General features: G+C 36.5%; 1 protein-coding gene across 7 annotated transcripts in view; it reads left to right on the top strand.

Annotated features, from left to right (window-relative positions):
• Window positions 1–16,239, top strand: part of Abi (tyrosine kinase Abl) — a 115,106-nt gene that overhangs the window by 9,087 nt on the left and 89,780 nt on the right. For all 7 annotated transcript variants that reach the window (XR_010850743.1, XM_067090660.1, XM_067090658.1 and 4 more), the window contains exons 2-3: window positions 3,668–3,816; window positions 12,005–12,172. Coding sequence is in view for 6 of the 7 variants with exons in the window: in XM_067090656.1 (XP_066946757.1) it covers window positions 3,668–3,816; window positions 12,005–12,172 (317 nt within the window). In the remaining variant the exon portion in view is untranslated. The remainder of the gene's footprint in view (window positions 1–3,667; window positions 3,817–12,004; window positions 12,173–16,239) is intronic.

Below are 16,239 nucleotides of genomic sequence, written 5' to 3'. Positions count from 1 at the left end.
ATATCGCTGTGAATCCATGGCCTCGTTCTTTTACGATCAAGAACTTGTCCGAGGTAGTGGGGTCATCTGAAGAAGAAAGAACTCTCTGTCCAGTAAGGGCCCTTAAGTTTTATCTTCACAGAACGAAGGACATTCGTGGTACTTCAAGAAACCTTTGGTGTTCTGTGAAATATCCCTCTAGACCCTTGTCTAAGAATGCCTGGCATTTTTTCTGAGGAATCTGATTTCCAAAGCACATTCCATGGTGAACAAAGACTCGCTCTCCTCTTTCAAGGTAAAACCCCGAGATAAGAGCAGTCACTACGTCTTTGGCGTTTAAGCGCAATTTATCCCTCACGTCAATTGTGCAAGCAAGGTTTTGGAAGTGCAAGTCGGTGTTTGCATCGCATTATTTGAGGGATAACGAGACTAATTACGACCAGTGCAGTACCTTGGGTCTGTTTTACGCGGCTGGCGTGGTGTTGGGGAAGGAAATATAGAAAGCAATGTCCTTTCTTAATCTCTTCGCCTTGCTGAGGGTGTTGAGTTTTGGGGAGCCTGGGAGTACTATGTACTTGGAGTACCCTCAAGTCTTTTGGTTTTATGGTTGGGTATTGGTGTTTTTAATTTGATTTTTGGTGGTTATGGTGACTATTTACTCTGGTTATTTTGTGTGGTACTGTGCCCTGGGCAGGGGCATCTTGTACTTTGCTTGCCCTCGGAAATTAGTCCATCGCTACAAAGCACCCACTATAGTAGTAGGCCCTCAAGGCTTTACCGCCTCGCCCTCTACTGGATAAGGTGAGCGCCAACCAGAGGCAGTATCTACCTGTAGCAGCTCTCTTATCAGGTAAGGTTCAGCAACATAGATTCAATGTTAGCAAATTTCCATTCTCAAACTCATTACTATTAATAATGTTTTGGGGTAGATATGTCCAACATTCCCACCTCCATTCAATGTGGGAATCAGCTATGTAATTACTGGGTAAGTTACTTATATAAAAAATGACATTTTTATAGTAAAATAAAGTTTTATATATACTTACCCAGTAATTACTTAACCGAAGCCCACCCGCTTCCCCTCACTTGGACATAAGGGCATAAACAAATTGAAGCTCTTTGCTATGTTGTACCTTTTCTTACACCCAAAAGTGGGTGGGGTACGTCGCCATAACCAAAACAAACTACCTTAACCCGCAATTTCAAAATTTTGAGCTGCCATTTGAAAGCAACTAATAGCTATGTAATTACTGGATAAATATATATAAAACTTTATTTTATTATAAAAATGTCATATTTCCGTAACTGAACATTTTACACTCAAACCCAGTATCGTCAACAACAAAAACTTTACGACCACTTTCTTAACAATATTAGAATATGGAGACTTCATTCCATGCTCAAGAAAAATACCTGCTTCCCACTCCTCCTTCTTGTTCTCATATGCCCTTACGGTGCAACATCTGTTGGGTCTTCCGTTAGTTACTTGTTCAACTGCCTCAGTGTTTCATAGTCAGCGGATTTGTGTTCACTCTTGGATGGCTAAGGAAATGGACTTTTGTGCACTATAGAACATACTGAGTACTGTATTTAAAAATGTCTCCACAGAGTTTGATAACACCTAAATCTTCATTCTTTATGTCGTAGGGACCCTTAAACGTGACTATTTCATTTAAACGTGACTATTTCATTTAAACAGGATTATATAGTTGTGCTCCCTTTAATAAACAAATGACTAAAAGAAAACTGAGAAAAGAAAACATGATTTTCTTATGAAGAAGCTAAGGATTACCAGTGTTTGTATTTATAGTTTGGTTACCTTAGTATTATTATACATTATGTTTCTCTTCAGCTTGCAGGTTGATTTTATGATGAAATACAGTAGAAATAAGCATCAGTACTGTTCCAAGATGATAGAAAAATTTGGGACGGGGCTAACAAACACTAGTTCAATACATAAGCAAAATTTAAAAGGCCTGCCAGAAAGTCTTAAATAAGAAGTGCAGGACAATCTAAGGCTTCCCCTATTTGCAGGGAGAATATGGGTCACTTTTCTGTGAAATTGTTTGGAGTACTGTCCCAGTCAATTTACCCTATGACTGGTCCAAATTGTACGCAGTGTCTGATGCCGTGTGTGTACGTGAAAGTTCTTATAGAGCACTACACACTGCTTACCTATTGGTCTTCGTATTTTTTTTTTTTTCAATACAAAGTATAAACTTCTGTTTTTATATAAGGTACTTACCAAGGTACTGTCCAAGACCTCAAACTGTTACATCCTAGTGAAACTATGGGGTTTTCTCCCTGTTACCACTTTAGATTTTTGTGCTTCATTTCCTTTATTATCTGAATCTCTTCTCTGGCTATTCAGCCACTCCACCTCCTCCTTTTCATTGTCTTGAGTGCTGAATGTCTGAAAATGCCCCAGAGCTTTGCTTGGCATCCTAAATTTCATAAATCAATCAGTCAATCAAATGGACTAAGTCTTTTAGTTTCACTGTCAGAACAATACAGATCATACTAGACTAATGTATACAGTAATCTTGCTGTTGTATGCACTTTCAGTCTATTTGTTATCCAAATCTTGTTCAGCTTGCCTAGTGTTAGTTTTGTTTTCTTTTCCATTGAATTCCAGCCCAAGAGAACTTGTATTGGATATTACTCTTGAACATGTGGAAGACAGCCTCCTATATCCTCTCTTCATCTAGTGTTATTTCATCCTTTTGTGCATACTCTCTCATCATTTTTATCTTTTCTTAGGTTATTGGATATCATTGTTCCTAAATGTTTGAAAGAATCTACCTTGAAAATTTTACCCTTCCTCTGTCTAACTGTATTTCATCTCATTTTTCATACTGTGTTGTCATTATTCTCTTTTCTTGAGATTACTGTAAAGTCCAATTTTTAGATATATATAGTGCATTGTGGGATATTAACCCTTTTGAGATATTTGTGAAAGGATCTAAAACTCATATTAACCCTTTGAGATATTTGTGAAAGGATCCAAAACTCATCTTCTTCCAGTAAACTTTTTTGTTTGTGGTAGATTACTGGTTTTGGTATCAGTTAGGAGCCTTTTCAAACCCATTTTATCCATTTCTTTTTCTAGCTTTTTGAGACAATATATACTAAATATTTTCACCACAACATATGTAAGTGGAATGACTCTGTAATCACTCCATTTGTTTATATCACCTCTCATTGCTGTGACTTCGTTTTCAGTTATTGGATATGGTATCCTCATTCCATATTATGCAAAACAGTCTAGGTCCTGTGATTCCATCTAACTATACTCCTTATAATTTATTTTGAAAGGACACTAATCTGTTGTCTTTGAAATATTTCCCAGCAGTTCAATGTAGGTCAGTATTTATACAGAGTAATTTTATGTACAATACATTACTGTAATTTGTATGATTGAAATACCTTTATAAAATATATATATATATATATATATATATATATATATATATATATATATATATATATATATATATATATATATATATTGGATATATATATATATATATTATATATATGCATTCATATATAATATGTGTGAATATTTAATTTTTATAGGATGTCAGAAGAAAGTGGAGAACCTGAAAAATTAAAATCTAACATAAAAATGCAAATAATGGTGGTGATGATCTGTATGAGTTTTGTAACCTTTTTCTTTTTCCTGTAGGTTCTTCAAGAAAAACTTCCACCATGGCACTGTCATCGGAATTTGTGTCATTGGTGCAACAAGAAATCCCTGAGGGTCGTCAGTCCCTCTCGGATTCTCACGCCAACTTAGAGAAAGTAGCTGCTTACTGCATTGAGAATTTTGCAAGGGTGAGCAAGTCAGATATTTCCGTATGTCATTTGATTTACAGTTGACCCCTGCCTGTTCGTGGTTCAGGAAGTATTCACTAATTACTGTATCTTTATGTTATTTTCATGACTGAATACATTATGATAAAAAAAATTATTTAATTTTCAAATATTATAGTAATGTAAACACAGCAAAATATCAGTCATGTGTTAAAAGTAAAATCCCTCAATATTGATCTGTATTATCATCGTAATATGTACTCTATAAAAAAATGATGCTCTCTCTCTCTCTCTCTCTCTCTCTCTCTCTCTCTCTCTCTCTCTCTCTCTCTCTCTCTCTCCATGACAACATGGTTGAAGGGGTTGGAACTAGCCAATCACACAGTGTGTAGCTCGATGCTTTGTTATGTACTGTCGCTAGTGTGTGAGCTCTCTCTCTCTCTCATTGAGATAAGAGAGAGAATTTTTATGCATATGTAACATTTATTTATTTGTTTTGTATGATAAATAAATGATTTGTTAATTTTCAAATATTAATATTAATGTAAACGGCAAAATATCAGTTCAGTAAGGAAAATATAGTAAATTAGATAAGAATTTAGCTCAGTAATTGTTTTCCCTGATCTTTTCCTATCTCCGACTTAGGGGAGGGGTGAAGGTCTAACTGTCAGTCATCTTGATATATTGACTGTGAAGGGGGTTAGCCCCTGGGACAAAATTCTCTCTCTCTCTCTCTCTCTCTCTCTCTCTCTAGGCCAAAGGATACTCGTAGAATGCGAGATGGATAGATAGATTGGTAGATAGATAAGACAGAAAGTGAGCTGTTGGGTGGAAGGGTTAAAAGTAGCAAATCACACAGCAGGTCATGTTACCTCAATGCTGAATGGCTTGTAGCATGACACGCTATTGGCAGGAAGGGTTAGAAGAGCCAACCACAGTGCAGTATACCAGCTGTGCTGGTTGCTGATTGGCTTGTAAGCTCTAATGCTTTTGAGGGCATTTTCCCCTCTTTTTTATGATTGATTTTAGTTTAATGTTTACTGATACTGTATATTATAACCTAGTTTTTTTAATTAATCTTTATTTACCTTTGTGTAGTACTGTCACTAGTGTATTAAATATTTTTAATGTGCATATGTATTTTGCTCTCTCTCTCTCTCTCTCTCTCTCTCTCTCTCTCTCTCTCTCTCTCTCTCTCAGGGGTAACTAGTTTTCACATGTATCTATAAGCCATATATTTTTAAGGGTAGTGTTGTAAGATGACTTTGATATATTAAAGTGTTTTAGGGTGATATTTTAAGGTACATCTGGTGTAAGATAATAGTTTAAGGTACATTTGTTGTTTGAGCTATTAAAATAAGCAGTTATAAGTGTTTTTAGAGGGCGATGTCAATTATTTGCAGATTTTAGTGATTAGTGGGTACTTGTGGTCCCTATCCCCCACAAATACCTGGGGTTAACTGTATAAGTATTTGATGTTCATATACAATTTCTCTTTCAAACAATGTTGGGGCTTACAAAAAGAGAGACTGGTTGTTGATCCAAAGTAGGAATATACTATAGAAGGTTTAAAATTTCTTAAAACAAATTTGGGCCCCATACATACAGCCAGTCCCCTGTTATTGGCGATCCAGTTTTACGGGGCTTGTCTGGTGATGAAAATTGGCAGTCTTCGGGGCCGAAAATTGCCAATTTCTGCTAATCAGTGCTGATAATCGGGTATTGGCCCCGATACATACCTAACAGAGGTGCCAATCTCTGGTTATCAGCATCAATAAGCACCAAAAATTGCTGATTTTTGTTTATCGGCAATTTTCGCTAATCACGCTGTCAGACCGTAACCCCCGCTGATAACCAGGGACTGCCTGCACACATACTTACATACATATATACAAATTTGAAATTTAAGCAGTGAAATTTTATCAGTGGAAACAATCACTTTCAACCCAGACACACACACACACACACACACACACACACACACACACCTCAGCCACCTTAATCTACGCAGTTAAACTACAGAAACCATTGATATACATGCAGCAACTTGCGCTATACAACATCAAGGGCAAAAAATTAATTAGGATCAGTCAATACAGAAAAATGTAATCATTCAAAATCCTTGGGTCCAAAATTATCACACTAGTCGGGAAAAATACAACTGCCAGTTCACTAAATCATTAATTTGTCCCAGATTCATTGTTTTCACATAAGTTTGTCTATACAGAAAGTTCATTCAGAGGCAAAGATAGGACACTGTACAGCTCAAAACAGGGTCTCTAACTTCTTAACAGTTATAGTCTGTAGAGATGGCAACATCAGCATCTCTCAAATTCATATAAACACAAGTCTTTTATAGGTTTTACAAAACAAATACGTGACACATGCATGTCGGACTACCTTTCCAACTGTACTAACTGCACTTTACCTTCAGGGTGGCCTTAATGTAGTTCAGTTGCTTTTTGCAATCTCAGACCAACACACAGAAAGCCTCCAAACCCCACAACACAAAATGGTCCTCACGAGTCCACAGACTAGAGGGGTATAATTTAAAAGCAAACTTCAGAAGGGGAAGAAGTTGGTCAGGTGACCTTTTACTCATTCCCTCCTGAAAAAAAGGCAAGAATAGAAAAAAACTTTTTGCAACAAAAAAGATGGGAAAGACCTGTTAGGGTCTATGCTGCCATAACTGTCACGGCCCAGAAGCAAAGTTTTGACGCCCCTAGACCTGAAGGCCATTGAATACAACTTAGTCTCTGGAAAGCATAACTCAGGCAATACCAGGGACCTACCATTACTGTTTGCTCACTAAGGCGTAAGTCAAAAGTTCTGCCTTTTGTCTAGGGTAATATACAACAGTTCCATCAGTTCCTATAAGGGGAGGCATGCTTGAATCAACTCCGAAGAGTGATGATTTTTGAGTAGACCACCACTTATGGTCATCACCATTGGAAAGCAAGATCTTCACGTCCTCGTTATAAGCTCTCATACACAACCTGAGCTTGACTTACAAGCTCAGTAAGAACATGGTGAAAATTGGCTTGGGATTTCAGTTATGCCTTTCTTGAAGAACTAACACCTGGAACAACCAGATCCATCTCTAACTTTTTAATCAAATAATAATCAGATGAACCAACCAGCAAACTTACTGCAACCTACTTCACAAGTTACAGTCCCTGTAACATCTGTGAATACAAGATCAAGACAGTTATCAGATTGGCTTATTGGTTCATTTATTAACCCCTAATTGCCGGGCATCATCATATGAGTATATATAACGTGTTTTGAGTGATGGACTGGCTAACTCATATGACTATTAGTATTACATACCTTTCGGTTTGGATGAATTTAGCACGAAAATGTTCATATCACTTCAATGGCCTATAAGTGACTTATGGCAGCTATAATAGCTCAGCATGGGAGAGACATCGATCAGTATGCCTGGAGATTTCAGAAGGGAATGTACTGCCTTTCTGCAGCTCCAGGACATCTTTTTATTTATTTGCTCATAAATATACCCAGGGATTGCTGTTGGTTTTAGTTCTTATCTTTTATGATAGTATGTTAGCTATAATTGTAATTTTTATGAGTGTCTTGTAAAAGACATATGGTTGTGAATACAGTAGCCACTTTCAACTTTATGTGGAAGGCAGAGAAAAATGTTTATTTTTTTTCTTACACCATGTGCATTTGCATATCTTCGTCTTTCCATTGATGTATTTTTTTTTCTTAAATTGGCCAACTTTAAAGTTTGCCAGGTCTGGGGGTCTGCTTGATATATATTTAGTCTGTCCCTTAAAGGGTTAATTTCTCACAACCAGAAATGGTGGAGAAATCTGGAGCAGCAACACATGATTATCTGTGGCAGTAACTGGGCTCAGCCTTTTAATATGATGAGCACTTTAATCACTAATAAAAATGATTCAAGCTTTGGATGCACCTTCCTGAACTGCTCTCATTTTGGCAAGCAAGCGGTCATAAACAGTCATCCAAATCTGGGTTCCAGTAGCTAGCAAAAAACAGAAAGATTAGCCACTTCAGTTTCATGACATCCAAACTCATATATTGTAGTAGCCTGAGACATGGAGAAATCCTCTCTAATATAAAGAGCCATTCCGTGGGCCCTTGGAATGGCATTGAGTAAAACGGGCTTCTTAAACCCAACCAACATGTCTGAATTATGTTGCATATTAGACAAAAGTGTTTCAGAACAAAGGATATCAAAATTAAGAGCAGTGACATCCTAATCCTTTTTATTCTTATATAATTCACGGACATTGCTAGGTAAAATACGAAATTTCCATGATCGATCATGTGGATCAGAATTAGGTTCACTTTTGCGAGAAAGAAGAAATATATAAAACAAGCCTAAAGTAATATTTGCAAACTTTATAAGACAATAACAGGAGCAGTATATCCATGTGAAATCAATATTGAAAAGTGTGCGACCGTAAAAATACAAAATTATTAACCCCTTCGCCACCGGCCTGTTGCACTGCCAATAACGCTTGCATACCGCATGAGACCCCCGTCGACTGCGAGTATATCAGTTATCATTGTCTCCCACTAAACTTTCTGTTATTCATATTTTTCGTTTATATTCTATATATGAAAACATTGTGTATATATCAATGAATATTTTTTACCATATTGGCTATATATATATATATATATATATATATATATATATATATATATATATATATATATATATATATATATATATATATATATATATATATATGTATGTATGTATGTATGTATGTATGTATGTATGTATGTATGTATGTATGTATATATATATATATATATATATATATATATATATATATATATATATATATATATATATATATATATATATATATATATATATATATATATATATATATATATATTATATAAAAAAGAGAATATTTAGTATAAAAAGTAATTGCAGAAATAGAAACTTCTTTATAAAAGATCCTTGGATCCCCTACCATGGCATCTCGTGACCAATATATATATATACGGGCATTTTATTCACCCCAGTATCATCAGCAAGCTCTGAAAAACACATCTCATCATATAGTGACAGCCCTCCACAGAAGTCCATTTACCTTCCGCTTTCCTGTTGACCGAAAATACTCCTCTGCCCGAGCATTCATCCATTCACACAGTCTGTCAATAACATCATCACAAAAAGAAACAAAATGCATCTCGTGGGCAGGTGAAGTCTGGTGTGCAAACAGAGATCCCATTGTCACCCTCCATGAAATCGGGGCGGGTCTATATACGTCACAAAGTGGATCTGTTATGAACCGCCAACCTTCATCGACAATGGGTTCAATGTCTTCTAAATACTCGGTGTCGCTGTCATCCTCCAAGCAACTATCACCACTATCACTATAATCATCTGACAGATCTGGCAGGTATTGACCCAGAATCTGAAATACTATCATTCGACATCATGATACTGAAAAATAAAAAAAAACCCTGTAAAATAACTGCAATCAAAAGGGAAAAAAGTTTAGCATTCGAATCCAAATGGTTTACTCACAAGATCGTGACAGTTTCATACATAACAGCTTGAGTGACAGCCACTGGCATGTGTTGTTGACGATACCCTAATTAATATCCCATATGAATATGACATCACAGGTGAAGTCTGGTGTGACCATTGACACTCATTGGCTAGAATGAATAGTGGGTGGAGCTTCTGCACCTTCTCGACAACATGTCTTCTAAATACTCTCGCTGCCTGAAACCCATCCAAGCTGAAGAAAACAGCTTTGCTTTTCGAGGAGGGATGAAAGACGAAAAGCGTAAAATAACGCAATCCCGGTGGCGAAGGGGTTAAGAATGAAACTGGTCAGATGGTAGGAGCCGGCACACCCAGCAAGGGTAAATATATTTTCAGATTTGCCAGACACTGAAGGAAAGAGAGTAATGGTGATTTTGAAATGAATTTATGGGTAAAGATCAAGAAAAAGAAAATGATTAGGGTAAGGCATCCTCAACCTTTATACTCAACCTACCCTGTACACTGATTGAAAAATAAAGAGGAAGAGGGAACTGACAGGAAAATGGTTGAGTGTTGCCCCCAAGGAGGGGAACTCCATTCCAAGACAGTGGAAGACCCCAGTACAGAGTGGCCTTCCCCTAGATGGGATGCCTACCAAGGTAGTGAGTCAAAAAGGACAGATTAAAAATGGTAAGAAGTGTAGGGTGTTTAGTGTTGGTAAGTGTATATCAGCAGTAAAGATATAATGAATATGCCAGACTCCTGTTCTGAGTTGGTGTAGGCATAGAAAAAAAGGCTGTGACCAAACAGAGACTCAACAACAGACTGTACCAAACAGCTTTAGAAGGGACCTTAATCTCTGGTAGTATCTCAACAGGTGGCTGGCACCTTAGCCAACCTGCTACATCTGGAAAACAAGGGTGAAGAGTAATCTGGGTAATCATTGTAAGGAAATAAAGAGCCCTCCTGACTTTATTGCACTGATACTCCATCACTGCACCAGCAGGCATTACTGTATTCTGGCCTAAACCAGGTATGAAGGAGTTCTTGGTATTAGTTGGTCTGTGTTAAGGAGATTATAGTCGGGCCCTAAGGATGACTCCTTTGAGAATAATCAGCTACTACATTATCAAAAACGACATTTATAAAACAAGATCTATCATATATATATTGGTCCTAAACTAATTAATAACAAATTTAATTTTGAAATACTAGGACTTCGTGCTTTCAGTTTTAATATAACACTTAATATGACTTTATTGAAGGTAAAGATTTTTATTTTGTTAACTCCTGAAAGATGATAAACTTCTAACATGGTTTCTCAAAACTTAAAAATAAATTTGAATTTAAGAAGTCTTTTAAAATCTATAGATATATTTATTTTGGTAGATTGGATAAATTAAATTTTCTAATATTTCTAACATGTAGTATTCCTGTACTCTTTTTGTACCTTTTGTATATATATGTGGATAAAATTAATGGATGCAACCACCTTAACTGTCATAACCCTTAACATATAATTATGAAGATGTAGTACTTTATGTATCCTGAATATTAACGACATACTGGTGGCTAAGATAGCTATGATTGATTATGATATCAATTATTTTATAATTAATAGTACAGTCGGCCCTGGTATTTGCAGGGAATGCATACCACAACCCCCTGTGAATAGTTAAATTCTGCGGTACTTGACACCCCTCTGAAAACACTTGTAACTGCCTATTTTGATAGTTCAGACACCAAAAAAAGACCCTGTAAAAATGCTTATACCTGAGTATTTGAATAGTTTTATCACAAAAAATGCATTTACCTGTGATTGTGAAAATATGAAAATTCAGTAATTAGTAAATATTTCTTTATGGAAAATACCGCAAATATGCGGTTTTTCCACAAATGATGTGTTTATACGTTCCACAGAAAAATCCACAAATAAGTGAAGCCGTGAATCCAGAACTGCGAATAGGCGGGGATCCCCTGTATATATTATATGTAATTTTATTTATATTTGTAATAAATTTCACATTACAGGTACTGCAAGCAGCTGAACACAATGATGGATGGTACAAGGTTGTAAATAAACACATGTGCCTCTTATGCATTTTTTGTCCATTTTTTCGTCTTTTTCTAATTATAATTTTGTGTATTTGACTGTACCTTTCTGTAAGAAAAACTTATGAGCTTCATGAGAAGCTTGTCGTGTTGAAGTTTGTGTATACATTGAATTGAAGTTCTAAATTGCCTTCTGGTTCCAAGCCCAGGTCTACTTGCATCTATAGTTACTTATGTGGTGTTTTTAATGCAGTAACTAAATCTTGTGTAATAAATGTAATTATGTACCTCTTCCATTTTTCTTTAATCTATTCCTTTTGTGTTTGTATTATTTAGATAACTTATTGCCCCCATTTAATAAGTAGTGTAACTGATTCTCCATATAATAAGTCCTTCCCTCCTCCCCAGTCTTTAATCTTTGTGTCATATCCAGACTACAAGAAAAGTGAGGCAGGTGGTTAGTAAGTTCCTGAGTCTCCAGATGGCTGATGCTCCATTCTACTACAGTTCTTATGTATTTTGGTCAAAAGAATGCAGTTCAGGAACATTTGAAGAATACAAACATGGACTTACATGAGTTGCTGGGTGTGTGGGTGGACTAATTTTGTTTTATGATAAATTCTCATTTTAACTGTTCATTATTTGTATTTGCAGGCAGAGAACAAAGCAGTGGCACTAGAAGAAACTAAGAATTATACCACTCAGTCTTTAGCAAGTGTTGCCTATCAAATTAATACACTAGCCTATAACTTTTTGCAAATGGTTGAGCAGCAAACACATCAACTAGCAGAAATGGAGAGTCAAGTTAATTATATTGCACAGGTAATGTTCTTTCCCTGTTATTTTGTCAATACAAATCTGTGTGACATCATATTCCAACTGTCAGTCGAGATAAACCACTGAATTCTTAGCAGCTGTATGAGTGATAATTGATCCATTAATAATTTCTTTCTGCCAGATGATTATTTTCACTTAACGTACATATGGAGGACGAAAAGCCTGTTTTCTGTTTGGATAGCTGTTCATCATCTTTCATTTAGAACCCATTCTGAAAACCTCTCCTTTCTTTTTGTGAAGTGATCAGGGAATTACTTTGATGTTTAAGCATATTTTTTATATTTCCTTCATTTATATTTTTTGTTTTTCCACTGACTTCATGATTGAGAATTAGTTTCATTTGTTTTGCTAATACGTATTACTGAGTATTTATATTTTTACCGTTTGGAATTGTAATTAATGATTATAATGTGGATAGCAGTCCAAATATTATGTGATGCTAGTTGCATTAGACCAAGTTAGATTAAGCCTTGTGTTTGTTAGCACGTATTCTTCCACAGCTAGCATCCTCTTTGAGGTGATTTAACGTTTATTGGTGATTCTTTGTTGATGAATAACATTTGTAGCAAGGTAGCTAGTGGTAAATACATTTTAAAATATTCAGGATTTGACAAATTTAATTATTAAAATGGATTTTAGTGTTCATTAATTTTATTATTTTTATGTTAAGCTCTTTCCTGTGAAGAGGTAGCTCTAGAGAAAATTAAAACACAATTTTCACTTTCACGTGCACACTTTAAATGTTGAGCTATGGCTGAATCCCCTGTGGAGAATTCTTCCACATCATTAACTGCCGCCCTTTCTAGTACTTATCTCACATTATATATCCAGTGCTTTCTTGTAGTTCTTCATTGGATGGGTCGATATCGTACTCAACTAGCACTCTCCTAGGCCCGCGTTCGAATCTCCGGCCGGCCAATGAAGAATTAGAGGAATTTATTTCTGGTGATAGAAATTCATTTCCCGGTATAATGTGGTTCGGATTCCACAATAAGCTGTAGGTCCCGTTGCTAGGTAACCAGTTGGTTCTTAGCCACGTAAAATAAGTCTAATCCTTCAGGCCAGTCCTAGGAGAGCTGTTAATCAGCTCAGTGGTCTGGTTAAACTAAGGTATACTTAACTTTTCTTGGTCTTTCTTCACCTAGTACAGTACGCCTTAATTATACACTCTTTTCACCAACCTACCATCAGTCTGTTCTTTTCACATAATCAGAGTGTCTCAAAGCATTGATCCATTCTTTCACCATCACTAATATTTTTGCCATTCGTACATATCCATATTTTTCCATACTACATAAACATTTCATCTTATCATCAACTTTTTTTTTTTTTAATTCATTTTCAGTATCCACATGTCACTTCCATCTTGGTTTCCATAGAGATCCCAGTTCTCTCTCAATCATATGCACATACTATGCTACCATGAAAGTCAAGTGTTGTGACTTAGTGGTTTGGTTAAACTGGTTAGTGATAATGATAATTCCAGTAATTATGATGACCCATTACTGTATATTTACTCCCATATATCTATGGGATCAACCAGTTCCATTCTTCTGCCGTCTTTATTAAGTTTCATTTGAGTATCTTCTTGGTTTCTACTTATGTACAAAATTTTATCTTTGCTCAGATTTACTCAGAATTATCCATAAGAAGTTGTTTATTGCAAATATGGCAATTCCACAGTCCATTCATGACTATTTTGTCCTGCAACTTTGCACCTTATGTCTGGTTTCCCTTCAAAGTCTCACATCACCCCAACCAGCTTTTATATCAAACTAATCAGTCTTTTGTCTACGTATTCTAACACGCTTCAATACCATCATAAAAACTTTTAATTTCTCTCAACTTATCTTCAATATATTCCTTACATCCTAAACACCCACTACATTGCCTCTTTATCGATTGTGCCTTAGGCTTTTTTGTGTCCATATTTACCATATACAGCTTGTTTGTTATACTATGTGAAAAGTAAAAAATTAATAGGATCATTTAGTTTGAACCGTCTATTGACCCATGCTTTTCGTGTGGTTTGAGTGCCCGTAATATTCCATTCAGTGTTTTCTCAGTCGTCAGCCTGCGAGGATGCATTGGAGAGTGTTTATTTGATTTTGTTGATGATTAGATCTTTTTCTGGATTTGGTTTGGTTTTTCTTGGTTTTTTTGTCGTTGTATAGGATGTTGTCTAGTAATACCTGGCTTTACTCTTCATTTTATGATGGTCACAACATGTGTAATAAGTGTAGGGACAAGGATTGTTCTTTTAACAATCGCTGTGATCAGTGTATTTGGTGGTCAGGTGAAATAATGACTGTTTATTGAGAGTATAAGCAGATATGAGAAGTAGATAAAAATAGGAAAAGACAGAAAAAGATTCTTCTAGCTCTAGGACAGGAAGTGAGGTTAGGAGTAAGAGTTTCTCATCTTTTCACAACCTTTCAGATAGCAGACTTTTTGCTCTCCTTGTTTTCTTAGTATTCTGTATTTTCCTTTACCTCCTGTTACTTCTTCCTGACGAACACCATATTCTTTGGAAGCTTGAATTTCAAGTCAGTGGCCCCTCTGGGCTGGTTCTATATGAATAGGGTTCCTCTTCTGAATAATAATAATAATAATAATAATAATAATAATAATAATAATAATAATAATAAATAATAATAATAATAATAATAATAATAATAATAATAATAATAATGATAATAATAATAATAAATCTTCTTATCTCACAGCTCCTTGTATTGTTCAGGATAAGAGGTTTGGCAAATTAGAATCCAAGTACCTCATCTCAGGGCTGTTTGAAAAGTTTATGGAGGCAACCTCAACATTTGCTGCTTTACTGGCCCAATTTAGTTGTCCTTTTTCAGGTTACCCCCTTGTGGCAGAGTAAGTACCAATGTCCTCCCTCCCTATTAGCCATACCTTAGCCACTCCCTGTGACACTCCTGCTGTTGGAGGTACAGGGAAGCAGGGTATATCTGGGAGTGGAAGCAGTAAGTGCCCGTTGTCGTCGTCTTCTGGCCAACCTGGTGTGTGTCATGTATAGGTTGGTGCTTAGTTACCAAAAGATAAGCACTGCAAGATCAAGTGAAGTTCACATAGGCAGGAGGTAGATATACTAGGTAATGATGAGTGCACTCACTTGATATCTGATTCTGTATCCCCTAGGCCTTGCTGGAGGCCGCATACTCCTAGTGATCTCTATCTGGGATCTTCCTGTAGTCTTCCTTTGCAAGAGGATTTGGTATTCTCATGGAAACGTTTGCCTGACATCAGATGTGCGCTTGACAGCAGGCGCTCACCTGATGCCAAACACTTACCTAGCCCTAGGCTTTTGCATGGTGCCAGACACTCGCGTTTGTCTTCTCGGTGTCCTAGGCGATCTGGCTATGCCAGTTCATCTTCACATTATTTGTTCGATGTGAGGGAGTTTCGTGTGAGTAGCTGCACTTGGATATGTGAACACATTAGTTCTTCACTTCACATCCTCCTTCCTTTTATAGGCATTCTCATCAACTTTTGACACCTCATAAGACAGCACTAGTTACTTGCACAGATCAGAGAAGTAGGAACTTCTATCATTCTCATTGGTCTGTCTCACAGTCGCCATTGGCAATGCATAAGGCACGGATGCAGTGTAGTTATCATTCTCCTGGGCGCCACGCTTCCAGTCTCGGTCAACTTCTTTGTCAAATCGGGCTATTCCTGAACATTTTAGGCATTTTCTTCAACCTTGTTCGACATTGCAGATGCCTTTGGCTGCTTTCCAGTTGCCAAGGCAGGATTTGAGGTACAGTATTGTCAAGCCTCTTTTTGGTGCTCTTGGTCACTTCTTCAGCACCGAGGATCAGCGTATTTGTCTGTGACAGGCAAATCCTTCTTCTTTGATTGGTACTGTCTTAGTAGCAGAGCAGACTGGATTATCTTCCCCTCAATCCAGTTTTTTTATGTCAGCTCCTTTGGCAATTTCGGTTTTGCCTCCCACTACCTCGGTGTCAGCTCAGGATGGTGTGAATGGTCAGGAAGCTTTTGTTTCCGCTGCAGATGATCCTTTGGTG

The sequence above is a fragment of the Macrobrachium rosenbergii genome, chromosome 47 (genome assembly GCF_040412425.1).
Source record: "Macrobrachium rosenbergii isolate ZJJX-2024 chromosome 47, ASM4041242v1, whole genome shotgun sequence".
NCBI lineage: Eukaryota > Metazoa > Arthropoda > Malacostraca > Decapoda > Palaemonidae > Macrobrachium > Macrobrachium rosenbergii.
Note: the sequence above shows the minus strand (reverse complement) of the source record. Positions and strands in the feature narration are given on the sequence as shown.